Below are 27414 nucleotides of genomic sequence, written 5' to 3'. Positions count from 1 at the left end.
TTAGACCGTTTGAAAAAAATTTAACTTTCTAAACATGACTTCTAAACAGCAATAGTAGCAAAACGTGAAAGTTTCGAAAATGCATGTTTTGTTAATTTGTTAATTTAAAAAATGTGATGTCATTTCGACCTAAACTGCTTACGGAAAAGATCCATACAACAATTTTTTTTACCTTTTTTTAAAGGCTTGGAGTTTCTAAATGTCTCAGCCGAATTTAATAAACAAAAAAGGTTTTAAAAGGCCGAAAAAAAGACTTGAAAGAGAAAATTGCCAATTGATTTTGGATGATTCTTGATAAACAAGCACACATAATAAAAACAAAATTAAAATTTTTGGAAATGACTAATTGAATATCACAAGTTGATAAAAAAACACATTTTTTTAAATGGAAAAACAGAACGAAATTGGTAACTATAAAGTTGAAATTTGTCTTGAATTGACTCTAGAAATTCTAAATAATGAATTTCCATGAAAATAATTCCACAATTTGACCAACTTTGCATTACTACTTACCTTTTTCAGGATTCTTATACTTGCACACAAATGTGTGCCAATATAGGTATGTACTCTAATAACAATTTTCTCATACACAATATCACGTGTAGATCTCCTGATTGAGCATGTTTTTCCTCATTAATCTGCTGCAATTTCGGAAATCCCTATGTACCGGGTGACCCAATAAGACTGTTCCTCGACCATATCTCATAATCTCATTTTCTCAATATTTCAGGTTAGGAACGAGAATTTGAAAAACGGTTTTCACTGGCCTATTTGGATGTTTTGATTATTTGGCTACATTTTCATAAAGAAAAAGTCATATCATTCCATTGGTTTTTTTTAATTTTTTTTTTGGAGTTTGACTCATGGTGTCAAAAGTAGCCCCCTGGCGCAGAAAGATTCAACTAAATTAACTATATTTTGGTTGATTCTTATTGCCCAAGAAATGCTCTTTTCAACAATACTGAATTTGTTAAAATTGGTCAAACCGTTAAGAGGTTAAAGCAGATTATTGCAAAAACAATTAAATACCTGACGCCATCTTGGTTTTTGAAATAACAGAAATTTATTTTTTACGGAAATGATAGATAATGATTCGCTTTAAAAATGAGGAAAAAAAACTCTAGTTTATTGTTAAAAATTCATAGAAAATGCAATTTAAAAATTTAAGATGGAAGTTACGGCCTCTGGTGGTCATTTTTAGAACTTGAAAATATTTTCCAGCGATGCTTCATTTGCGATTTACCTAAAAAAATGTTTACCCCAAAATCATACGACGAACGGTTCCCGAGATATGGTCGAGGAACAGTCTTATTGGGTCACCCCGGTACGGCTTTTCATCCTGTTCCTAGTGATATTTGTCCAGATCCAAGAAAATTTAACTTTAAAATTAGCAGAAGGAATCGCAAGTAAGTCACATAAATATAGTGATAGTAAATTACTGGTAAAGTAAATATTTTACAATAATAGAACAAATTTGATCGGTAAATTACCAGCAAATTACAAATACTGTGTTTCTGGAAGTTCAAATTTGGACACCGCTTTTCTCCCCGACTGTACAAAATCTTGTAGTTTTTTTAGGTTATCGGATAGGAAATTTAATGAGGATTCCAAAAATGTGCTTGAAAGAACCAATTTCCAACTCCAAGTGGGTTTTACAGGCTATTTTGTCCCTGACTTTCTTTCAAACTGTGTTTCTGTCAGTTCAAACTTTGACACCGCTTTCCTTCCTGTCTGTATCAAGTCCTGTAGTGTTTTTTCAGTTTATTGAATAGGAAATTTAATAAGGATTTCAAAAATGTGCTAAAAACAGTCATTTTATTACTTCAAATTTGACAACCAATTTTGTCCCTGACTGTCAAACTGGTGCTTAAAAGTTGCAAAAATGTTAGTTCCAGTATTCGATACAAAACTTGTTTCTGATATTTATGACAGTTATTTTGACAGTGGTCACGTGACTGCCTAGCTAATTATTCTCCAAAAACCACGTGATATTTGTCACTAATGTCAGAACTCTTAAAATTTGCCTAGAATTTGTAAGAATTATAGTTTTATTACAGTTTTGAAAACAAGTCTTGTTTTCAGAGATTTATGACAGTTATTTTGACAATTGTCAGTTTGTAAATGTAAATTACAAATTGTTTAAGTAAAAATATCTTCAAATTCGGGTTACTTTTCTCATCTCAAAAACGTATTACTTGTCATAATTTAAACATGAGGTATAATGAAAAGTGAAGTTGTTCATAAAAAAGTTATAAGACTGGAACTCAATTGGTACAAGAATAGCTTTTGTCAGAAATGTTTTACTTCACTTATTTTATTAATGATAAACCAAAATCTCTAAAACAGCAAATAACAAGTCAAATCGTCAGTCTTTTATTCAGTGCTTATTTTTCAGGATTTCATTTTGGCAATATTGACCGAAAATTACTTTAAAGAAATTAATAAGAGTTATGAGAGGAAAATGATATATTTAAAGCAAATTTCAATTTGACCAATAAATTTATTGATAAACTTTCCTGTCACACTGACTTTTACATTTCAAATTTTACTTTACCTTGCCGGTAAATAACGGCATTATTACATACCTAAATATAACAATTTATGGTCATTCACAGTGTTTGTAAACAATTACTAGATACAAAATCATAATATAGCATTATGCCACACCCACTTACTATCGAACGGTCCCCTGTATCTACACAAACCGGCCAGCATGATATTATTCTTAACTAATGGTTGTTAACCATGAAATAATGACGTCATTACTCACGGTCAGGTCCGTAAGTAAGAGATTCGGTCTAGCTAGTGTAGTGTTGGTCAATACGGTTTTACGACGAAATCGAATCGAGCTGCGTAATTTTCAATCGACTACTCGTATTTTTAGTTTAGGATTAAGGTTGTGGTGTTGTGTTGCTGCCAGTTTCTGTGTGTAGTTGTGTCGGATTTCCCCAAACAAGAAACGAAATAGGTGAGCTTAATTGGCTGACAAAGGGATGTATCTGATTTGGCAAATTGATTGGTGCTTTCACTTGCTACGTCACTACAATAAGATTGATCCGAAATATGGTGAAATTTTTGTGCACTAGAAAGTGTATAAATAGTGTTTATGATATTTGGGTCAAAGTTTATCATCACTATTGGTTTTTCATTATCTGTTTATTTGCAATTTCAGCTTTTTATTATACTCAAAGAGCCAAGATATTGCAAGACTTATCTAAGCTATTTTGAGAATATGATGGGAAAATCCAGTTCTTTATGACTACTTGTTCCACTGCTACTTCTTATCAACAACCTTAACACTATAATTTTCTAAGAACTGTAATACTTTTACATGGCGCAGATTACAATTATTATTCTGTTTATACTGGTTTTTACCTCCTGACTCTTAAAGCTTCAAGGTTTTACATTGTAGTACAACACAACAATACAGCATTACAATCAGATGTTAGTATTATAAGAGTATTCTCCAGGTAATCAATTTGGCATGGCATATGAGGATATAGGGGTCATTGTTTATTAATTAGTTTTCCAACAAATTACAACAAACGATGATGGAATTCTTTATGGTTTAGAAGTGCAATAATACCTGGAATAATACTATTTGTGGGATATTTGCAATATTAACCACAGCACTGTTCGTAGTTTGTGATGAAAAACAAGCAGCAAGCTGAAAGCTGCTTTTTTAACCAATCACAAACTACCCACGGTGCTGGGAAAACCATGAACGTTTCACATGAACAAAATTATTTTATTGAACCGGATGCTGGCATTCACAGCTGTTGACGACTTTGTGGGGCATATGGAACAATTTCCAGCACATTTTCGTTTATTTCAGTTGTATTAACGACTGGTTTAGATGCTAAAAATAAACTTTTTAATTGAAAAATGGTAGGATACTAAATGTGATTTAGCATATCTTCACAGTTGAAATTACATTTTTTATGGTCACGTGACTGCTTTTAACTGTAGTGTCACTGACGGTGTTGCCAGCTTAAAAATTACCATTTTTAGTCAGTTTTATTTTACAACTTTTTGCCTTCATAACGATTTTTGTAATTCAGACTACTTTTTTATCGTCACGTGACTGTTTTTGTCTAGAGTCACTTGGCTAGTACGGTAGGTAGTGTTGCCAGTTCAAAAATTGCATTTCCAAAATCACGTGCCGGGTATTTTACTATTAAAATTTTTTCTACAGTCTAAATTTCATTTAGCAAATTTTCACAGCTTATATTTCTTTTTTTATAGTTACATGACTGTTTTTGACTAGTGCCACTGTGTCTTTACAATGTTGCCAGTTCAAAAATTTCAATTTTAGTCACGTGACGTATATTTTAACTGTTTAAGCTTTTACCATTGTCTAACTGAGATTTAGCAAAAAAAAAAAGCAAAAATTTTCACAGTTGAAACTACATGTTTTATGGTCACGTGACTGTTTTTAACTGTAGTGTCACTTTGACAGTACGGTGTTGCCAGCTTAAAAATTACCATTTTTTAGTCAGTTTTATTTTACAACTTTTTGCCTTCATAACTGTTTAAATAAGATTTTGAAGATTTTTGTAATCCAGACTACCTTTTTATCGTCACGTGACTTGGCTAGTACAGTGTTGCCAGATCAAAAACGGCATTGTCAAAGTCACGTGACTGTTAAAAATTTTGTCACTGTCTAAATTTCATTTAGCAAATTTTCACAGCGTAAATTATCTTTTTTAAGGTCACCTGACTACCTGAACCTGACACCTAAAACTGTTATTGGTATTTGTCAATTTTGTCGGGATTTGCTTGGTTTGTTAATTGATTCTTCAGATGATGGGAATTTGGATTTACTTTGCCTTAACTAAATAAAATAAATAATTAAATGAATTACGAGTATTAGCATATTGAAATTGTGATTTGTTTTGCTTTTTAAAATCACCGTTGTCGTGAATAATAAAAAACCGAACGACACGGTGTATAATGTAATGTATTGTTTTGTTAAATTTCGTCATCGTGACTCAATGACGTGCAAATTGCAAGGGAAAAGTATTGCAAGTCAATGCTCTACAGAGTGACATGTGTCAGTGTACCAAAACGGATGTGACGTCATTCAACAGTTGGCACGTGACCACTTCATGAGAAGTGATTAGCTGTTTTCTTTTTAAATTTTTTTAATAAAACCGTCTGTTTTGGTTTAATGTTTATGCAGTACAAATTTCCAATATGGCAACTACATAAATAAATAAGCGGTACAAAGCACAAATATTTTAACAAAAATTTGCAGTAAAACATATTTGTTTACATCGCAGTTACTCAGCTCCATATTTAGATTTAAAATTTAAACAAGCCATACTACGAGGAAATCCTTGCTCGAAAACCGGCATACATTATCACTTAGTCATTTTTAAATTCACATAGGAAACGTTTTACACAAATTGGCGACCTCCATTCGATAAAACAGTGACAAAATACCAACCATATTTGGTTCTGCCAGCAATAATACAAGTTCCTTGAAAAGAACAAAAATGCATTCACAATAATAAATTAGTATCTACGGAAATACCGATCGACTTACTACCGATGTAAATTAGCTCAGTTTGATTGGAACAATCTTATAGTTTTCAACTGAATCTGAAAGTGACATTAAATGAAAAAGTCTTAATGATGAGCCTGGGGGTCATCAATGTGATTTTAAGAAAAAAATTAAAATTTTGCTGGAACGTTATTAATTAATACAGATGGTACTTTTTTTAAAAAAAATCTTGTATGTGACTAAATACGTTAATTTGACCTACTTGGTAATTAACGAGAATCAAAAGGTCTTCGAAACAATATACTCTATGACTTCACTTTTTAAACTGGATACTCTGCTGCTTTATTCCTGGCAAAACTTACCTGCCAGAATACATTCCACTTGCTCCGTGAATATTTAAAACAAACAAGTTATCAGACAAATATTTGTATCACAAAAAAACTAGTCTTTTTCCCTTCTATAAAGGTGGCAAACTAAATCCGTCTCGTCAAACATTAGCATACACGTAACGTTAAACGAGAATTCTCCACTTTCAGCACGTAATAAAACGTTAACAGAGGCTTTTTGCAATAAAAGAGCTTCCGCTAGAAACATGACAGCGTTCTCTATTGTTGAATAAAATCAACAAGCCTTTTCGTCTCCCTTTCGCACACGTATGGTTAAAGCCTATTATACCGTATAACAATGCTGTACAGCATATTTAGCGCCCCAGTAACAAGATGAGATAATGCGGAATAATAATGAATATTAATAATAATCTACAATGTTGAAAGGGACAAAAGCTTCTCCTGTTTCCGCAAGGTTTAATAATAATTATGATATTTATGGACATGTTGGATAGTTATTCAGTGCTACGATTGATAATTATTATTATGTTTATAGAGAGTTTTTTGTCACTTTTGATGTTGTAATTTGAGTTTCTATTGTTAATAATATACTTCTGATGTATTTGATATTTAAAGAGACTAAAAGCAGGAGCCAGGGTATATTATTCACAGCTGATTAAAACAAATTACTGCAATACTTACTTACTATAATTTAAAAATAATTTCTGTAATTTGTATTCCATTTTTTATTTTAAAAGTAATATTTATAGTTTTGCTCATTTTGTAGTTCCAGAAGTAATTTTAGCAATTTAATTTTATGGGCTAAGTCCAACTTTGGCCTCAAACATCTGAGAAACGGGACACTTTTTCTATAACACTTTTTGCATCACTGTGTTCCATAAACCAACTGTTAAATTTAGCTCCAAGGAACTTCAAACACAACTTTTAGTGTAAGTCCTCAAATAAGCGACTATTTTGTAATTTTATAGTTTCAGGTTACTGGTGAACGCAATGAATAAAAAAAATGTAAACATAGCAGGAAGGAGCAATAGCAAACAAAGTGGGTGACAGAAACAAGGGGGAGGGGGGGAATAATATGGCGGCCGTCAACTTAATTACTTAATGAATTTAATCTTGTCCACTGTACAACTTAATTTAAATTTGCAAAACTCAACTGTTAAAGAACCACAAACAAACAAAACAAACTAACACTATACTACAACAAATACAAACAACAAATTTTTGCGGGTTTGAAACTCCAAACTTTCAATGACTTTGCGTCAATTCAACTGCGCAGTAGGCGAATGCGCAATCAAAGATGGTGGACTTCCGTCCCCCTCGCTTAATGCACAAACGGGTTATAATTTGTATTATTGTTACCTCCTGATACTTGTTCTTTTTACTCATTGGGTGAACGGGTTTCGACAGTTATGACAGCTGTCACGTGACGTAAGAAAAGTATAAAAGTATTCTCAAGAAATACATCTACTTAGAATTTTATAATTTCCAATTAATCCAAATTCTATTGCTTGAATTTTCTTCTTTTTTCGCTCAAATTCTCCTAAAATTCGTTAATTTCTCTTGGCATTTTCTCCAAAAATAAATCTCTGGTACATACATATAAAAATACAAAATGTATGAAAAAATCTTGTTTGTATGATCCTACCCGTGAATGACTCATTACTCACGAGTAAGTAATGGGTGTTATCTATTCAAAACTAGTGAATAGCATAACAGTTGCAGGAAAAAGTTATTTAGATAGGGTCAAAAGGTCATACACAAACATTTTCTAATGGTCCCATAAATATCCAGTAATCTGATTACGCACCATATCCACTTGACGATTATTGCCTCCGATGCAGGACTCCTTTTAAGACCCGTAAGAGGTTTACGTTAACCTGTCAAGACAACATTGAAAGTTTAATATCCCGATAACCCGGGAAAATGTTCCGCAGTATCAATACGGGAACGAGAGAGGGGCTCTAATGGAGAAGAAATTATTCAATTTTGGCGGATCGGAGCCTCTCTAGTGTTTTAAGAGGGCTTTTACCGTCCCAGTCTTATAAAGCTTACTTATACTAGATGACAGTTGTTTTGAGGCTAGAAAGGTGGGGTAACAACAAATCCGACTGAATAATAAATGATTAACAGGAGTAGAATGATGTAATATCATCGAGTTAAGGAATCTTTGCTTCGTCAACTCTTCCCCTTCATCCCCTCTTTAGGGGACAATTACGGGGAAGTGGAGAGATTGATAGGCACTTTGAATCTAAGTGAATAACTCGATTTTATCGGGAGAGGAGGCAACTATAACGAAATTTGATAAACTCTTAGCAGGAAATGGGGCGACGAAACGAACAGGGCGCGCAAGGAGCGAAATTATGTTAGTATTGTTAATTGCCTCTAATTACTGCCTTTTTATTATTTTTTTCCTTCTTTCTTCTTAAGTAGACGCTCTTTAAATGTTTTAATCATATTTCGGAGCAAAAGAACTTTCTTTCCGAAATTCTGAAAAATTAGGTTTAGCAGAAAGACGTAAAGTTGGTTAGGATGTGTTTTCGATAGGTTTGATCGAGGGTTTGTCTTTTTAAAGCGTAGTACAATTGACTAGTGTTTTTCATAGTTTGTGTCAAATTTTTTCTTAATTCATTTAACACACAATTTGGCAATGTATTTAGCACCACTCTGTATAAAATATTTTCAAAAATTAGTAAAAAATGGAGATGAATATGAAAAGCGTAATTCTGGTAAGGCGTAGAAGAAAATGATTGATTTAGCTTTAGCGTAATGCCGTTTGTGATATGATTTAATTTTGTTCCAACTACCCTGTCTAAGTTTGGATTTTTTCGGTTGGTAATTCAAGGTGTAGAATCCAGGATAATTAACAAAATTTTTAATGACACTATAATCTACCTACTAAAAAACATACCTACATACTATTAAACATATAAAACTGTACTTGTTCTATTAAAATTGACCAAATGCTTGATATACATTTAAACATTAATAAATAAATAACATATGCAGTATCTAATGATATAATTTATCAAGTCGATGTTTATTATTGTTCTAGGCTTGGCATTATGAGGAAAATTGTCGCTGCAGTCGCATTCCTGGCCGTCCTCAAGTCGGGACATTGTTTCACAAGTAAGTTTGGTAACTATGTAGTTAGTATTCGGCTTCGTTTACATTTACTGACCAGAGATATATCTTAACTAAACGAATATTGCTAAAAACGAACCAAAGACGACTTTGGGTTGTGTTGAAAGTCAAGGTTAGAGTAATCAGGCAGTTAACCATTATTATCCCATTAAAAAACACAATAAAAATAATGGTGGAAGAAAATAAACACTGATTTTAGATTCAGTTCAATGTTTGTTATACATGGTGCAAAACATCTATCTAGCTTATTTAAATAAGAGTGGTGAGGAAAACATGACTATAAAATGTGTCCGGGAAATCAAATTAAGTCACTATGACGTCATAGGTGAAAAGTGTTGCATTGTTGTCATTAGAGTACAGCAAAAAAATATTTGGTTAAAAATTCTTTAAAATGCTTGCTTTTTAAACTAGTGTTTTGTGGATCCTATTTTAGAGATTTACTTTTCTATCAATGTTTGAGAGATAGACCACACATGTATACTTTCTGACAAAAGCATACACAAAAATGTTTGATCTATCAGTTTGACAAAAAAACAACCATTAACGTCAGTCATCTTCAAATGTTAACAGGTTAAAAAAATTGGTGTTATTTACGTGATCCGAATACGTAGGTTTGAACTTGAAAATGTTAGGAAACGGCAAATTTAAACTGGCAAAATTCAAATTAAATAAAACAGTCACGTGACCCTACAAAACTGTTCAAAAAGTTCAAATTGTAGGCAGAATAGTAGCTACTGACTCAAGCTGTTAAAAATCCAAATTTGACAATTGACTAATGAATACACCTGGTAGGGGTTGTCGAGTAAAAATACGAAATAACCACATTTTAGAGTCTAATAAACTACCCTTCTATGTTAATTACTCCAGATTTAATAACTTTTGTTCCAGAATATGGTAGATCATGTAAAGACATTGGATGTCCTGGAAATCAAGAGTGTGTAATGCAAAGTGACCCCTGTTCGTATTATCAACGACAAGGAGAATGTGGATCGTAGGTATTTCTACTTACCTCCCTTTAATCAGAGTTGACCTCAATTTGTATTTATTAGATATCCAACATGTCAGAAAAAAACTAGCGGAAACACAAGAACCTGTGCCACCTACGTGTGTCCGCCCAGTCAAGTATGTAAAATGGACGGATCGACGCCCAAATGCGTAAACGACGCGTCCAAATGTAAGAAAACTTTCCTTTAACCAAGTCTGGGGAATCAGAAACCCCCTTATCAAGTTTCGTTAAATCCCAATAAAATAAACACAACTTTATTTCCCATTATCTACAGCAAACGTAAACAGACCCTAATCAGATTAAATAGACCGGAGAGAGAAAAGTCCGGTCAGATAAACACAAATCGGGGAAATTTGTGATTTTGTTTTCTTGGAAATTCCAGCCGGACACGTCGGTTACGACACTCACGCCGCAAGCGCCCCGTTGGATCCGAATAGTGACTCCTCGTCGGGCGGAGGAGGTGGTAATCTATACCCTCAAATACCCAAAGGAGAAACGACACCAAGACCAAATGTGCGTCCTATAAGTGGTGGTGCAGGCTACCAGGGTGGACAAATTGGGTCTGGTTACCCTGGCATGGCCCAAGGTGGGGGATATCCACAGCAAGGTGGAGGATACCCCCAACAAGGTGGAGGATACCCCCAGAATGGTTATGCTGGTTACCCACAAGGAGGTGGTTATAATCAAGGTTGGTTCTTTTTTTAAGTACTCAACGGTTGTATACTGAAGAACTCACAGAAAGGACTTTCTTGGCCATTTTATACTTTTCTTACGTCATGCGCAAAGAATTACACTGGAAGTTGTACTCAAAGATCCATGGAGCTAAATTTCATAGTTCTGACGTTACGGAATATGTTTCTTGCGTTACGTGACAGTTGTCATAACTGTCAAAACCACCAGCACTAGTGACTTAAAGTATAAAATGCCAAATAGATGTGTTTCCTTGAGAAATTGCACTGAAGTTGTGTTTGCAGCTCTATGGAGCCAAATTTGTAAGTTCTGACGTTAAGGAACACTTTGATACTCACGTCACTGAACGTCACAACTGTCAAATTTCGATTCATTGAGCTATAAATACAATGTGCAGAGTGATTGCTGTGAATGTACACAGCTGCATAAAAAGCATATCAAGTTCTGTTAATGTCACAACTGTTAAATTTAACACTATAAGGCTATAAACACAACTTGTTGTTGTTTTTGGGTTTTTATGGCACTACCAGCTAGGGGTATTGTGCCAGCTCGTTACGAGAGAGGCTCAGATAGTCGGGCTAGAGCCCCTGAGCCCCAGATAGCTACAAAAAGTTCTAAAAAATCGCTCAAAGACACGATCCGAGCAAAAGATATAGTCATTCCTCGTGGAAACTATAACCGTCACTGTCACATCCACGTGGTCTTCTCCTAGGTTTACACCCTTTCCGCCTCTTGGAAGTGCTCCGCACAAGACAATTCCCCGTAGACTTTTAAGAATCGACGTTTCCACTTAGAGGTTCCACCATCTCCACTCGACCGGCTGCGGAAGTCGGTCGTCAACTTCAAATTTCTCTGAACACCGTTTCAATTTTTATGCATTTTGTGAAGAAAGTAGGATGGGACTTTAGGATGTGTTGATGGAACCCATATAGCCATAACACAACCATTCCATCTTGAACAGCTTACACCTCAAAAACAATAACTAATATATGCATTAACACTTTAACTATAAACTCAAAAACAAAGAAAGAGGGGTGCAAACACAATCAATTGGTCCCCGACACAACCTTATTGACACAATGTTGACACTGACGGGCATAAAGGTTAAAAAACAAAACATTTGAATTTTAAAAGACGACGGAAAAGAAAGATTGGCAAATACAAAATTTCATAGCCGCAAGAGAGATAAAATCATAGCAAGACCTCATTTGGTCTTTCTATTTTACACAACCCGAATAGCTACGTTGAGTGCCGATCTTTGCCAATCGAAATGTAGAGAGTACCATATATTACGATAGAGAAGGGTTTTCTATGATAGCAAAGAAATTTCCTTGCTATTCGTTAGAGAGTTCGCCTTGTGGTTTCTTGGTGACAAAAAATGGCACTCACAAAACTGACGTGCGATACGTTTCAAGTTGAAAACCGAACTGTAAATACAACTCGTAATGCGATTTATCGAAGAAATAGTACCCAGTATGTTAGCGCTGAATATGTTTTGACAGGACAGCTGTCAGGTGTCGTAAGAAACAAACAAATTTGGGGCTCTATTGAGGTATAATTACAAGCTACAGCTGCTTTTAAAAGTGTTTTTTTTTATTTTACAGTAGTTTTCCTTTACAGCAGTTTTCCTGTTTCTTCTGCTTTTATTGTTTTTCCTTTATTCTCTCTTACTGTCCTTTCAATGCTCAACACTGATATTTCCACTTTCTTACTACTACTATTTTCGCTTTTTTTTTGTTTTAAAGTACTGATTTTTACCTTTTTAACTTGATTCTAATTTTCAGGTGGTTACCAACAATACCCAGGCTATCAAGGCGGTTACAATCCTTACCAGCAACAGTACCCGCAAAGAAATTCCGGCAGTTCTTTAACGGATAAAATCACCGAAAGCTTGAAGAAAATAGGTACTAGTTTCTTAAAGGATTATATTACCAAGGCTATATCTGGTGGAGGACGCAGCTAAAGTCTTGCAGCTTTATTTATTACGTTTAGTATACTTTCCTCTATCTAATCCACCCTTTTGTTTGCAGGGTTATTCTACGCAGTCTTAAGCTATTATCTTGCCAGGAGTTTACAACCCTAAGAACTCGGTATTTTTAAGAATTACTCTAATAAAAAAGACTGTAAATTGTTTATATATACATTTTAAAAAATTTAATAATTCCGTAACCAATTAATTATGTTTTGTTTTGTTTGAATTGTGTGTGTGTTCTACCGACGAGTGATGGTGAGTACATGTATCGTCATTGTGCTTTTAAATGGTGATTGGCAGCTTCCTGTTTTGAAATTGTTGTGTAGAATAACCTCTGCAAATTTTTCTTACCTTACTTGCATTTACATTTCCATTAAGTTAATTTGTCTGTAATTCTTTAGTTGTGATTAACTCGAGCTTTCTAGTGTATATACTCCATTTGATTGTTGTTATAGATCAAAGCTGTAAATCAATACTCATTAAATACTGTTAGTTGTAAGCAAATCTAGAGGTTTTTTTATTCCTTAAAGGGTTGTTGTGCAATGATGTTTTTATCCATTTATAAAGTTTTGCTTGCTTGAAAAGCTCTACCAGAGAGAGGAGTTTAGTTGAAAATTACTTAAAAAGTGCGGAAATGCTTCTATCATCTCTAAAAACATGCTAACAAGTCGCCAGAGGCTTCTAAACACTTGGAGTTTCTCCAAAAAACTTTCAATATTTCCAGATGCAACTGGAATTACTCTGAAAAGTCACTAAATGCATCCTAAACCTTCTAAGATTCTATAATAAATGTCATTTAGTTTCTGGATTTATTATAAAGATGCCAGAAGACCTAAAAATTAATATTAAAAAAAATTGTTCCTTCTGGATACTTTTTAAAGCTTTTAAGTCCCTTTGATAAAACGAGAGGCAATACTATACAAACTAATGGCGTTTTTGACTAACTTGTTCTGACCAAGAAGAAAGCAATCAATTTCCGCATTCCCTCTTTTTCTGAGATATTTGTATGGTACCAATCAAAACAAATACAAATAAACATATTAGCTCTCATGCTTACTAAGTCCACATGTGTCCAAATTGATTGTGATCAGCAAAAAGAACAGCAAGATCAATTAACTTTCTACGTAAATAATATGCTTTTTCATTGGTGTGCCTTCATTTCGAATTTGTTTCAAATTTGGTATTATTTCAAGTTCAACTTGTTTTACAGACATGTTTGCAAAATTAGATTTTTTGCATTGAATTTACCAGAACAAAGCGAAAACTTTCAGTGAGTAAATGCCGAAACGAAGCGTAGATAGCTGCTATTAAACACAATTAAACCAGTTACCTGAACCAAAGGAGTTGTCCAACTTTGCAAAACCGAAACTCTACCATCAACTGGGCCACACACACATGTTGAAAGTTGGGTTACAGTAGTTATTAATAAAATTACGGTTGGATCCCTCTTCCTATATATTCATTTGCTCGTAATACGGCCTCTGGTAATAAAGTAATTTGTTTAATGCAGAGGAATTTAGAGTTGGGGGACGGTATAGTTCACCCTTTAGGGACTGCAACAACTAAAACAGACAGAGGGCACACCAGCGTAAACTTATTCTAGAATAATTGTCGTCGACCTTTTGTGCTTTCTCCTTTTCAGGTGGATTTATGTCAGTCTCCTATCGCCTAAACCTCTGAATTATTGCCACAATAACTGGTGAGGAAAAGCTTTATTAGGAAACTTATTTTAATTTAGGCACGTAAAATATTTGACACGTCAACAAAGAGATGAGAGCGAAAAGTGCGCACTACTTAAAAACTCAATAAAGCTTTAAAGAATCCGGCTAGATTGTCCTGCTACCGCTGCCAAGCCTTGTCCTTTATTTAGATGGCCAACAATGGCCGTAATTAATTTCGTCCAGGAAACATTCGCAATTAGAAAATAAGAGGCTTTGAAGCAATGTAGGACGTCGACCAAAAATTCACTTGGAACGCGCGTTTCCTTGTCCTTTTTTAGTTATTTTGCAGGAGAATTACTAGGTAGGATGCTAGAGTTGACCATGCCTGAAATCAAACAATTATCTTTAAGTGTATTATTTGAAATAGCGGGAAAACATGCAAATTCAAAGTTATCGTGCTGGTAATGGTAATTTGCATAGCATTTATGTCATTCTAAACTCTAGCACTAACCCAAATATGAGTTATATTTTTCTATATTTTTTTCAAATTATTCTCTTCAGCGATCATTTATATGTAATAAAAACTTTAAAAACAAAGCTAAAATGGAAAAAGTAGGTGAAATAGCAGCTAAAGAACAAATTTAATATTTAATTTAATAGAGGCCGCATTCGTTTTCAAGCTCCATGGAGCGAGCAAAGCGTTTTTGACGTCACAATGACGTAATTTGACAGTTGGTCAAATTATGGTTGTCCCAAATTACGTCATCATGACGTCAAAAAAGCTCTGCTAGCTCCATGGAGCGTAAAAACGAATGCGGCCATAGCCTTAGTATAGAGAAAGTCATTGTTACGTCATTGTGTGATCTGCCATGTTAAAATTCGCTTTAGCTGTGTTCAACAACAAGATGCACTAAATGTCAAAGTAACGTACTAGGAACATTTCAGGAAAATTGGCGTCACTGTTAGCCACTTTGCGACTATTAGCCATCATATTTTATGTACTACTATTTTCAGTGTTTATTACTCACCCCTGTGAGTAAACTGGCATCGATTGCAAAAACCCCAACCGCAGAAAATCGTATTTTCCCGTAATTAACTTGCATGTAAAGAGCCTCAACCTGTAAACATTCAGAATAAACAACTATTACATTTTTAGATGGTACGATAACATTCAGTACCATGTCTTCAAGCACCGAATCATTCACGTGTGTTACTTCTATTTTCTTCAAATTAATGGCATACTTCTCAGTTTCTTGCACTGTCATGGTACTGGCTAGCACCACTGTAAACAGGTAAACAGCACCCATAAAAATCTCAAACAGTATATGGTACGCCTCAGACAAGTTTTTCTCTCTGAGTTGGGTTAAGTAGAAAGCATCGTACAGTAGCAGAGTGAGTATCACAGGTACTGTCAACAGAATTTGCCATTCAAAAGCTACGTTCAATTTTCTAGCCAATTTTGTAACCGTTTTGTAGATACCGGCAGACTCCAACAAAACAGTTCGATTCGTGTTTCTTGGATGAATAATAGGAGAATTCAGAATTGTCAGGTACTGGTTCATTAACTTGATCTGGTTTTTTAATATATAGTGGTACACTATCCACTGGTATTTTGTTGCTGACAGAGTTTGTTGGAAGAAGAGATGGATCAGAAGATTTCCGATTTTGATCACGTTCCATTCACGATCTCCTGTATGAAGAGAAATTATGTTAAACGGTTATTGTTAGTATTTATGTAATAAGTATGAGTATCTCGAAAACCGTAGGACAAACATATTTTTCACAGAATATTTATTACCAAATTGTTGCCATGTTGCCATATCGAACATATTCCTAAAACGAGCAAAAAATCAAGTTTTGCAACGTTGTAAAATTAACCAATTCTCGTCTTATCGCCAAATCCATTATTAGGGAAAATTTCTTTAGAGTGTGAATTTGTGTTAAACGAACTTCGACCATAACAAACAATTGATTTTCTTCATTTATGTCCATTAAAATTAGATTAATTACACTACGTCACTGTTTTCGTTGTTTTTTTATTGTCATTATGTCGAGGATCGTAGATCGTATTTTATATTCACATCTAGATAAAGAATACTTGGGTCTTGTGAACAATAACTAACCACGAATTTACTACGACGAGATGCTTGGTCCGCTGTTGCCATCTAAGTGATCAGTCACTTGGTTAGCATAGGTTCACCTAGCATTTTTTTAATAATATTTAGACTAGGCATGCGATTTGGCAACAGCGCAGACGAATTTTCCAAATCATCTGATCAGATTCCACAAAATGCTTGTAAAATCATCGATTTTTTGAACGATTTTGTGACAAAAATTGTGGATCGTTCGCATTTTTTCTTTTTTATCTGTACTACATAGGACGTAACCTAACCCAAAAAAAAAAAATTGACTCAAAATTCGTGGTTAGCTATTCTTCACAAAACCCGAATACTTTTGCTTATCATGGGAAATCTTATTGCAGGAGCAATTTCTTCCAAGCAAATTTAGATCTTTTGGCTATAATAATTCTAGAAAAAATGTTCTTAAACAATACTTACTGTAATCCACAACCAATCCAAACATGTACAATCCTCCTTCAATGAAACTTAATAGTATAAAACAGTCAGCTCTCCTTTTCAAAGTGCGGTAACATATCTTATGACGAAGTAATTTGTAAAATTTCTCATCCAGTTGAGCTGAACTGTTTAGAAAGCTGTTGATATCGTCACGTCTTAAATGAATGAGTAATATCAAAGCAACACACAACGGTTGTTTGGTAAAGTAGAAAATCGTGTGTAAAGTATCTACCGTAACACCCAGAGACACGTAATGATTTCTGTAATAAGAATAGTCAATTCCCGGAAAAATGACGCAAAACACCACAATAATTATGAGTTGGAATAGGGAAAATGGAGTAAACTTTTTGTTTTCAAAAGTGCGCTTATTAGTTTCAAAAGAGTAAGGACACATAACGAATAAATTGCAGAATAACTGGAATAACTTCAAAGAATACGACAGCTCCATGTTTTCCTCATTACTGGATGACAAATATCAAGAATTCCAATTTAATGAGCAGGTTTTTTGATAAAATCAGTCAGAAATAATTTAGGGAATTTTTTTTTTCATAAAGAAAGCAAAAAAGAGGGGTCCTTAAGCTTTCACCGGGGCTATATATTTTATCAGTTTAATTTCCCATAATTCAGTGGAAAGTTACGTTTTCAGCAAAAATATGGACTCGTCTAGCCATACCACGGTAAATCTGGTCGGCCTAGACTTAAACTTGTACTAGGAAAGTTAAGCTGCAGCCGTTTAAAAGACATCAATTTTCCAGAAACGATTAGGACATAAAAATGGTCCTGTACAAGGATTTTTCGCATCTACCGTAACTTTATCGGTAGACTGTTGGATAAACTTTAGGAAGACCCCTCGTAGATTTTCGCACCCTATCTTTCCGGACCTTTATGATTTAGTTGCTGACCGAAAGTCGTGCTGACAACATAAAACAAGAGAAAAAGTGTCAGTAATGGCCGCCTTCGGTGTTTTATGGGCAGTCCATACATCTTGTGAAAAAAATTGTTTTTTTGGGGACTTTTCAGCCTTTTTATGAGGGTCCTAAGGTCTAAAATACGTTAGACTTGTGTTCATATTATCAAATTTACGCATACAATGTTTATAAATTAAAATAAAATAGTTAGTCACATGTTCAAGTCAGCAATGTTGGTTTAGGTTAGGTACATACAGTACAACGGAGCAATATAATATAAAAGACATAATATGATTTAAACTATAAGGAAAATAAGATATGACATTTACCATACATCAACAGACAGATAGTTAATTAAAACATGCAACACTTAACAAGTGCGAAAAGTGGTACTTTCTTGCACGAGACTGCAGTTGAAGCAGTTGCTGCAGTTGTTTTTCCGTCTTGCAAAGACGGAAAAGTACCACTTACCGCATGTGTGATTAAAATTGTATTTCTAGGCGCTCAGGTCAGCGGTGACATCCAGAAACGTGGACATCCAGCGAGATTTGAAGTTCACCACCGCAATGGAAAGGATCAAGCCAATGAGTAAAAAGAACAAGTATCAGGAGGTAACAATAATACAAATTATAACCCGTTTGTGCATTAAGGGCATCGGTAAAGCAAAACCTCTTATGGGAGATTCAATGCATTTTATGACAATCTTTTAACCCAAATTAAAAAAAAACTAGGCTAGGTATTGCTGTTTTTTAAACGGCATATGAAAGAAGACACTTGCTAGAATGTGCGAAAGTCAATATAATTTTAATAGTACGTAAATTAAAATATTTCAAAGCATTTTAACAAAATGATAAAATTACCATAATTTTCAAGTCACTATTTTTCCTACCTGCAAAACTTTTTTGGTGACAAAAATAACTTTCGCACATTCCCCAAACCTTTAGCTATTTAATAAAAAAAAATCACGTAAATAAGTTAAAAATTAAAGTCGTAATTTGGGTTAAAAGATAGGACTAAAAAATTGCTCGAATTAAGGAGCGGAAATCTTGCATCTTTGTTCCATATCACTCTAGGAGCCTCGTCGCTTAAACAGTAATGTCTGTGTTAACACTACCGTAGTTTTATCGACAGAAACAAAGAACGAACACTGTTTTTTATATATTTTTCTACACGTAGGCCAAACATCGCGATCGAAAAACGTAAAGTCTTTACCGATCCCCTTAAGCGAGGGGGACGGAAGTCCACCATCTTTGATTGCGCATTCGCCTACTGTGCAGTTGAATTGACGCAAAGTCATTGAAAGTTTGGAGTTTCAAACCCGCAAAAATTTATTGTTTGTATTTGTTGTAGTATAGTGTTAGTTTTTTGTTTGTTTGTGGTTCTTTAACAGTTGAGTTTTGCAAATTTTAATTAAGTTGTACAGTGGACAAGATTAACAAGTATTGACGGCCGCCATATTACTCCCCCCCTCCCCCTTGTTTCTGTCACCCACTTTGTTTGCTATTGCTCCTTCCTGCTATGTTTACATTTTTTTTATTCATTGGATCAAGCAGAGCGCAGTGAAGATATTCCAAAAAGCGGAAAGCAGCGAAAATCAGTTACTGCGAGAAGCAGTGAACTACGACCCGGAGCTAGAAGCACCCCACAAACGACCCCGATACCAGTTACTGGATAACGGGTAATTATTTTATTAATAAGTTTTTCTTTCTGTTTCAGATAGACGACAATTCAGGACCAACCAGCCTTCCGCCCGGGTGGCGAGAATTTTATTCTCAAAATCTGGGTAGAACCTTTCTGCAGTTATCCCGGTGCTAACTGGGCTCTGACTGCACTCCTGGCACTTTCCCCCGCTTTGCCTATGCAAAAGGGGGAAAACCATCCCCCACTCAGCAGACCCTAACATCCCAAAAACTTTAGGATGTAAAAACAGACGAACGAAAGCCGGCTGTTTGGACATTTTATAGTTTGCCAGGACCACCAGAGATGGGCGAGCTGACGAAGAAAGAAGAAAGGCAGGACAAGAAGTGCGCCAGAAGAGCCACTCCGTCAGCGGGGGTATACTTTTCCCAGGACAGAGGACGCCGATGCAACTCTGGGAACTTCCCGAAAGGGAAAATTCCTGGACTTGTAGCGACTTCCTCCTCCAGACCTATCCTTTTGGTCTACCGTGATGGGAGGGTCAAACGCAGTAGTGTTGCTTGACCCTGTGACCGATCTATCTGAGGCCGCATTCCCAGCCAAAGAACATTGGCGTGTATTTTTAGGAATATTTAGATAGAGGTTTTAAAAACCATTGAATTAAGACTTTTTTCCACTACTAACATAATAAACATACCATTATTGACCGATTAGTAACTTGAGAAATTAGTTTTCTGTACCTTAATGATCATTGTTGACCTAGGTCAAAAATAGAGTCTAATCTCTAGTTAGAACCAGACTAGAGTCTGGCACAAACACGACAAAAAAGGAAATATTATTGACCTAGGTAAATAATAATGTCAATGTCCATTAAGACATCTGACATATGAAATATACTTGACTTGACAGAGACAAATAAATTAGGTTGTCCACCGCCTACTATACTAGAAAGCCTAGAAGGTGCTTGTCAAAAATTCCAATATGGCGGGAATAGTAGTGAGTTTGTATTGTGGAAAATTAGTTTTTTGAGGATTAGATGAATTTTTACGGTTTAAAATCAAAACTTGAGGTTATTTGCGTAAGTTATTTTTGTTTGCTGCCGTTCATAAGTTTTTCAAGCCACATTGTAACAGCAATTCAGGAAAAAGCCCAACCGTGTCAGTTTTTTACTTTACAAAAAACTGGATCTAACTCAACAGTTGTTGAACACTTTGAAGTGGGATGATTTTACTCCAACACTATACTCAATGGTAGGTACAAGTGCTTTCTAGTACAGTAAACTTATTAGGTACTTGTTACATGCACAGGTATTTGAGTTACATTTTAAAGCATCCTTCATTGTGAGAGCAACAAAAATAACTTTGAATGAATGTTCTTGGTAATAACATAAGAACCATTTACCAGTTTTGCTTACCTAGTTTCAAGGATTTACAGATTTTCTTACATTGAGCAGTGTTTAAACTAGTTTGCTGTGTGTTGTGCTTTCCAGGACAAATGTTCTAACCAATTTGTTTAGGCTGGACTTGATTGTGTATAAAAAAGCTCTGGATCAGAAATGAACATTTTTTTTATTTTTCACTCACAACTTGCAATCAATAACACGACACAATTAAAATGCATCTGCATACATTTGTGTATAAAACGAAAACCGCTAACGCCGCCATTAAAAGTGGAATTTTAGGCTTTCTAGTATAGAGGGCAGTGGGTTATCTCTTCATGTTGTTGTTTTGTTGTTATCTTAAATTTTTAAATTTTCAATAAAAGGACCTTCAAAAATATTGTTAATAGTGGAAAAAATGCTATATTATCCACGGTTTAGACAGCTTTTATTAACCTTATGTCTTAAATCCCTCGTCACTTCGCTCCTCGGCATTTAAACTTGACATGCGGTCAATAAAAGCTTCTGTCTAAACATGGTTAATAATATACTATTTTCTGGAAATTATATCTGTTGAACAAATATTCAAATGTTTGTACACAAAAGCACATCTGATAATTTATGTCATAGAAAACTGTTGCAATCAATGCTCCTAGACAAAACTTTCTAAATGTGTCAGTATGCAAAAACGGATGTGACGTCATTTGACAGTTGGTGATAAGATTTTAATCAAACTTTCTGATAGATTGATCAGGTGACTAACTATTAAATGACGTCACTGTTGTTGTGACCGAGACATATGTCGCTTACAAATTTTAGCTTTATCTTTGTCTAGAGCATTCAATTGACGGTTTCGTTTTCCACAACTTTCAGAAAAGTGGTTACGTTGCTGTCTCAAAAAACGCAGTGTTGTCAAATCCTTCATTTTTATCAAGAAAAATGTTGAATAAAAAATAAATCTGGTGATTTAACAAATCTACTGGGATGTAATGATAGTTTGTCTAAGAAAATAAGTAATATTTAAATACCACTTGTTAAATAAAAAAGCAATTAGGCGGAAAAATCCTCCAAGCTGATTTTTTTAACAAAGCAAACAAAAGCAATTGGAAAAAATTAACGGGCTCGATTATGACATAATTTCGACGAAAGAAGAAAGAGAAGCGGTAAAGCTCGACATTTTTTTTTTAATATAGCTCCTTTACAACATTGTCAACGGTTTGAAAGCCAACATACGCCAGAGTACGGAGGGGAGCCCTTTTTATTATTTGTATTCTTCACTCGCCAAATCGTCCGTAATTATTCGCCCCCGGCCGTGGATTTCTATCCTTTCTGGAGGCTCTTCTCCCTTTTTAATGCAAAACATTATCATTTCGACTCTGCCAATCTTTTTCGAGGACCTTTGAAATGTGGATCCCCCGAGGGGGATATAAAAATGAACAGTGCAGAAAAGCGAGAGGAAAACTAAATACGGCATCAGGGGTTTCGTCGGTTTACCCCCCTCTTTCTGGTTTTATCGAAAAGCCTTTTGCAATTATTGGTTTTTCGGAAAGGTCAGCCAATGAACTTTTACCTTTTCGCGTCATTAACAAGGTTTCCGACTTTACTTGGTTTTGTGGGCGGAAGAAACTTGACGTGAATGAAAAAACTCTACACTTTACGTTGGATTAGAACTGTTTATTTGGGCTATAATTTTTATAGTTACTGTCGGCGCACTCGCCATTTTGACGAAAAAATCAGTAAACAAAGTACGTCGACTGCCACTTAACCTAGTTTCTTGGCAAACATTAATTTTAAAGGAGTATTGTGGTGGCGCGCCCGTTCATGGCCGACACATTCGACGCTATCCAGGATCATAAACAACCGAGGCCCGTCAAGACCCGTTTACGTCCTTTTTACGTTGTTTTTATGCGTTCCATAATCACCCCTGTACGGGATTATTCCGCGCAAGATGGATAATGGATTCGGGCGATAGGGCAGCTCCACAATTTAAAACTGTATTACCCTCCGATGCATCGAGACTTGGAAGATGGCCAACGCAAACAAAACAAGTTTGTTTTGGCGGTTAATGAGAAAAAGCTACTGGAAATTATTTAGGGTTGTAATTAGTTCACTTTCTAAAGTGTCTATAAATATATACAGGGTGTCGGTTTTTAGAGCCATATGGAGGTAGCGGTTATTTGAAGAGATACAAGGAAGGTTGAATTTCGGCAAAGTCGTACAATTTGGATAAATACAGCTCTAAAAATTGAAAAATTCCATGTAAAGGAATGTAACATTTCAACTTTTTTACTGTGACTTTTCTGGCGCTGTTATTAAACCAATTTTCTCGAAAAGCTGTATAGGGTGGTCCAATAAAGCATAGTTTTGGCTTCAAACCGGTCACATTCACTATGTCATAGAACAAAAATTATAACCTGTCAAAGCAAACAATATGTTTTGTGTTTTGGTACTTTAGCCAGTTTTTGCTAACCGGTAAAAAATCCATTGTCCTAGAACCAGAGTTATGACCTGTCAAAGCGAACAGTGCATTTTGGTACAGGGTGTCTCATTATAAACCGTCCCCCATTTAACTTTTTGGTTAAGGATTTTAGAAAAAAAAATGTCAATACAAAAGTTGTAGAATTTGCTCTAAAAATTTGAACGCAACTTACTTGAATTATACTGGATGTCCCAAAAAAGTGAGACAGGCCAAACTTATGTTTTTTTAAATGGAACATCCTGTATATTATTCAACTGTTGAATAGAACACGTCGAGACGGTTTCAACGATATATGGTTTGTTGGATTTATCTGTAGTACTTTTCCCAAAACACTCAAACAAAAAACGAATGTTAACAGACGAATCAACATATTCCATCGCAAAATTACCTAAGTAAGTGAATTCAATATTATTCATTTATAGTGTTACGGTTTGGGCCTACTATGCTCGATACTTCTGAACGAGCACTCGATTCGGGATGGAATTGAAGCGCCGCAATATCTGGCCGGGCGCGTGTTAAAGTAGGCCACAGTTAGGAAGCGACACCCCTGGAAAAATCTTCGATATTCGACGCAAATCGCGCAGCGTTTTGCGGTCATTCTAGAACGTGGTTTGCGAATATAAAAGAAGCGGTTTCAGACAGTGGAGTAGTGAATTTGGGAACACGGTAAAGTTTAAATAGTGGAATTGTAGTAGTGTTTTTAGTAGATGAATTAATTATTGTACGGAGTGTTTTGAAGTGTAAATAAATTTATTAATTGTTGAGTTAAATTGACTTTGTATAAACCCACGAAAAAAACGTAACAATTGGTGTCAGAAGTGGGATCAGACTTTAGTGCGACGTGAATTTGAACTAAACTTCGGGTTAGAGACTTGTGTTCAGACCGGAGAGATTTTCGGAACAGTGGTGTGTTAAATTTATTTTATGCCAATAACAAGACGTCAAAGTGCAAACATGGAGGCCCAACTGGCAGCTATTATGGAAATGCTTAAACAAAAGAAAGAAGAACAAGAAAGGATTCGACAACAAGATAAAGAAGAAGAAGAAATAATTCGACAACAAGACAAGGAAGAACAAGAAAGGATTCGACAACAAGATAAAGAAGAAGAAAAAATTCGACAACAAGACAAGGAAGAACAAGAAAGGATTCGACAACAAGACAAAGAAGAAGACAGAGAGCGGCAAGAAAAGCGTAACGTAGAAATATTGGACGTTCTAGCGGCGACCAAGACAGAAATCCAAAAGTATGTAACCCATAGTCTCAATAAAATTCAGAATGATGTTCGGGAGGACATTATTAATGTTAAAAGGGAGCAACAGCAACGAATTACTGGTTCGAGCGCTGGAAGTTAAAGCTGCGTGCAATGACTTAAAGCCAAAGATCAGGGCCGTGACTATTCAAGAGAAGAGAGTACCACCAGCCGATCATGCTGCTACATCAATGAATGAAATTAAATCAATGTTCGGCCAATTAGTGCATCAAATGGCAGCATTAGGAAATGGTCTTTCCACACAGTTAGAACGATCACGCCCGATCACAAGAGTGGAGTGTTATCGATGCGGACGTACGGGACACATTAAACGAGATTGTCGAGTAAGGATACCGTCCCGCTCTCCAACGAGGGACGTACAACCATTCAGAAGGGACCAGGAAAACTCCCACTAGTCAACATTACGGGGCGAATGTTGACTAGCGAAGACAAAGCCCCCAGAATTATCTCAATCAGAAGCCTGGGTAGATCAATAGGAAGCCTGAACGTAGATGGAAAGGTGGATGCGATAAACGTTACTTTTACTTTGGACACCGGTAGCAGATATTGATTTAAGATGAATTTATTCTGGGAATGGACCTGATTCGTCAACATGGATTGTCTTTTGATCCCGAGCAAAATATCCTAAGGTTTGGAGGTGAAGAGTTCATCCTGTCAACCAATCACCGCTATGAGTCACCCATTAATGTTTTGGCATCTCAGACAGTAAAAATAAGCGGCAATTCCGAGCAAATAATCATTGGACATTTGGAGCAGAATTCTGGGAGCTGTGTTGGACTTGTACGAAACCCGGACCGACCAGGAAGATAACTCATTGGGAAATCACTTGTAAATGGAGGAAGTGAAGTCCCAATAAGAGTTGCAAACATTTTTCCAGACGACGTCAAAATCAACAAAGGCGAAATTATTGCGGTATTCGAGCCTGTAGTCAAAGTAACCAATTGCGATGGGTTACCAGAACAGGAGGAGCAGTTGGAAGAAAACAAACTCTTAAATGAACTTGAAAAGACCTGGAAACATTTGTCAACACCACAACTGAAGAAGACTCGGAAACTGATTTTGGACCATGCTAGCATATTTGGAACACCGAACAATATGGAAAAAACTACCATTGTAAAACACCGAATTAACACCGGCAATGCACAACCGATTTGACAACCACCTAGGACTCCTAGAAGACTACCAATAGCCAAACAACAGGAAGTGCAGGAATTAGTGGACAGGATGCTTAACGACGGAGTTATAGAAGAATCCTGCAGCCCTTGGTCATCACCTGTTGTTCTGGTCACTAAGAAAGATGGATCAAGCAGATTTTGTGTAGATTACCGAAAACTGAATGACGTGACCAAAAAGGACAACTATCCACTTCCCCGTATCGACGACACACTGACGACTTTGGCAGGATCCTGTTGGTTTTCTACTTTAGATTTGAAGAGTGGGCACTGGCAAGTTGGCATTGAGGAGCAAGATAAGGAGAAGACTGCTTTTTCAACATGTGGTGTCGGTCGACGGAATTCAGACGGACGACAAGAAGATCCAAGCAATCAGAGAATGGCCAGTACCAAAGGATAAACACGAACTGAGAAGCTTTCTAGGACTTGCCACCTACTACAGACGGTTTGTGGAAGGATTTGCCAACATCGCAGCTCCGCTACATCAACTTACTGAGGACAAAACACCTTACTGTTGGAATACCCAATGTGATCAGGCGTTCAGATATCGTCAAAACGGACGCGTCGATTTGTCAAACCGGCGTCTCCTCGCTCTAAACAACCCGCGACCGGTTCGCGATGCCCTGTAGCGCTCTGAGGGGGTTCTACTGCCGCTGGGCCATAATATGACAGATTTGGGAGAGAATCAGGGTTTGAAATCTCGGTATCAAAATCGATCAAAAGATCCGAAATTGTAAAACAAATAAAAATGAATCAAATTAAAAAAAATTAATCCAAATAGGGATGCCAGTCGGTTTTCTTACCTAAAACCGACAAAAGAAACGATGGGAATCAATTTTCAGTTAAAATAACTTTCCTTTAAATCTAAAACTCAAACCACAAAACCTGACGGTCGACTTCACCACGTCGCTACCCCTCCTGCGCCTTTTACGTTGGAAACCCAGTCTCCAAGGAAAGAAAGACCAGCCTAGAAGGATAGCCGCTCGTAGTCCCAATTAGTCTTGTCAGCAATCGCAGGCTCCCACCTAGACGATTGTTGATTGAGACAGCAACAAAAAAAAACTCTGAACGAAACTCGAATTAGATTCGCACACGCATGCACCGTATTATGCCTTTTCCCGAACCGCGACACGCGCATTCGCAATTCTCACTCCCGACTGCCAACGCCCGGCTCCCCTACGCGCTTGCTCGGCCACTGTAGACCCCCCTCCACTCTATCGCGATCCGTTTCATGACCAAATAAGGAGCGTTTTTCGAGCTGGGTAATGACTTACGCAGGTCCGGACGTTTAAATCTTTGGCGGGTTTTACGCGACAGGGAATTTGTTAGCGTTATGCAATTAAAGGGCGAGAATCACTACACAGAAGGTTAAAAGCATCACTTTGCTCCAGTCCCATCCTCAGTTATCCACAACCAAAAGGAAAGTTCATTTTAGACACAGATGCCAGTAATTCTGGTATTGGAGTTGTATTGTCTCAAATCCAAAACGGAGAAGAACATGTCAGAATACTTCAGTAGGAAACTTACCAAAGCAAGAAATTTTTGATAAGGACTGACCATGCGGCATTCAAGTGGCTCCTCGGAATGAAACAACCGGAAGGGCAAGTAGCAAGATGGCTTGAAAAACTCCAGCAGTATAATTTCAACATCAAGCATCGACCCGGAAAGC

General features: G+C 36.0%; 3 protein-coding genes across 8 annotated transcripts in view; 2 read left to right on the top strand and 1 right to left on the bottom strand.

The window, feature by feature from the left end:
• Mnr (Membrane-bound Notch regulator) overlaps positions 1-13166 on the top strand; it is a 90359-nt gene extending 77193 nt beyond the window's left edge. The window contains exons 1-6 of one of the 4 annotated variants that reach the window (XM_081980866.1): positions 2799-2968; positions 8906-8979; positions 9883-9985; positions 10044-10168; positions 10383-10688; positions 12475-13166. In XM_081980866.1, coding sequence (XP_081836992.1) covers positions 8916-8979; positions 9883-9985; positions 10044-10168; positions 10383-10688; positions 12475-12653 — 777 coding nt within the window. In that variant the 5' untranslated portion in view covers positions 2799-2968; positions 8906-8915 and the 3' untranslated portion in view covers positions 12654-13166. Of the gene's footprint in view, positions 1-2798; positions 2969-8905; positions 8980-9882; positions 9986-10043; positions 10169-10382; positions 10689-12474 lie in introns of those variants that run through there. The other 3 variants (XM_081980857.1, XM_081980880.1, XM_081980870.1) reach the window with 3 other exon arrangements.
• Positions 13167-14359: 1193 nt separating this feature from the next.
• LOC145729931 (putative gustatory receptor 28b) lies at positions 14360-17177 on the bottom strand. 2 transcript variants are annotated; one of them, XM_081980924.1, is made up of 4 exons: positions 16882-17177; positions 15502-16013; positions 15352-15441; positions 14360-14708 (listed from the first exon to the last, which is right to left on the bottom strand). In XM_081980924.1, the coding sequence occupies exons 1-4, from the start codon at positions 16904-16906 to the stop codon at positions 14658-14660; spliced, it is 678 nt and encodes a 225-aa protein (XP_081837050.1). In that variant the 5' UTR covers positions 16907-17177; the 3' UTR covers positions 14360-14657. The 2 variants fall into 2 exon arrangements, with proteins under 2 accessions (XP_081837050.1, XP_081837041.1); XM_081980915.1 differs by lacking the exon at positions 16882-17177 and adding an exon at positions 16122-16261.
• A 1127-nt stretch (positions 17178-18304) lies between these two features.
• LOC145730057 (uncharacterized) overlaps positions 18305-27414 on the top strand; it is a 129357-nt gene continuing 120247 nt past the window's right edge. Inside the window, exons 1-2 of one of the 2 annotated variants that reach the window (XM_081981044.1) lie at positions 18305-18418; positions 19361-26576. In XM_081981044.1, coding sequence (XP_081837170.1) covers positions 24227-24655 — 429 coding nt within the window. In that variant the 5' untranslated portion in view covers positions 18305-18418; positions 19361-24226 and the 3' untranslated portion in view covers positions 24656-26576. Of the gene's footprint in view, positions 18419-19360; positions 26577-27414 lie in introns of those variants that run through there. The other variant, XR_014178531.1, reaches the window with a different exon arrangement.

This window comes from Ips typographus, linkage group LG1 (genome assembly GCF_016097725.1).
Source record: "Ips typographus isolate SLU linkage group LG1, UJ_Ityp_2.0, whole genome shotgun sequence".
NCBI classification, from domain to species: Eukaryota; Metazoa; Arthropoda; class Insecta; order Coleoptera; family Curculionidae; genus Ips; species Ips typographus.
This window is presented reverse-complemented; position numbering and strand designations above follow the sequence as displayed.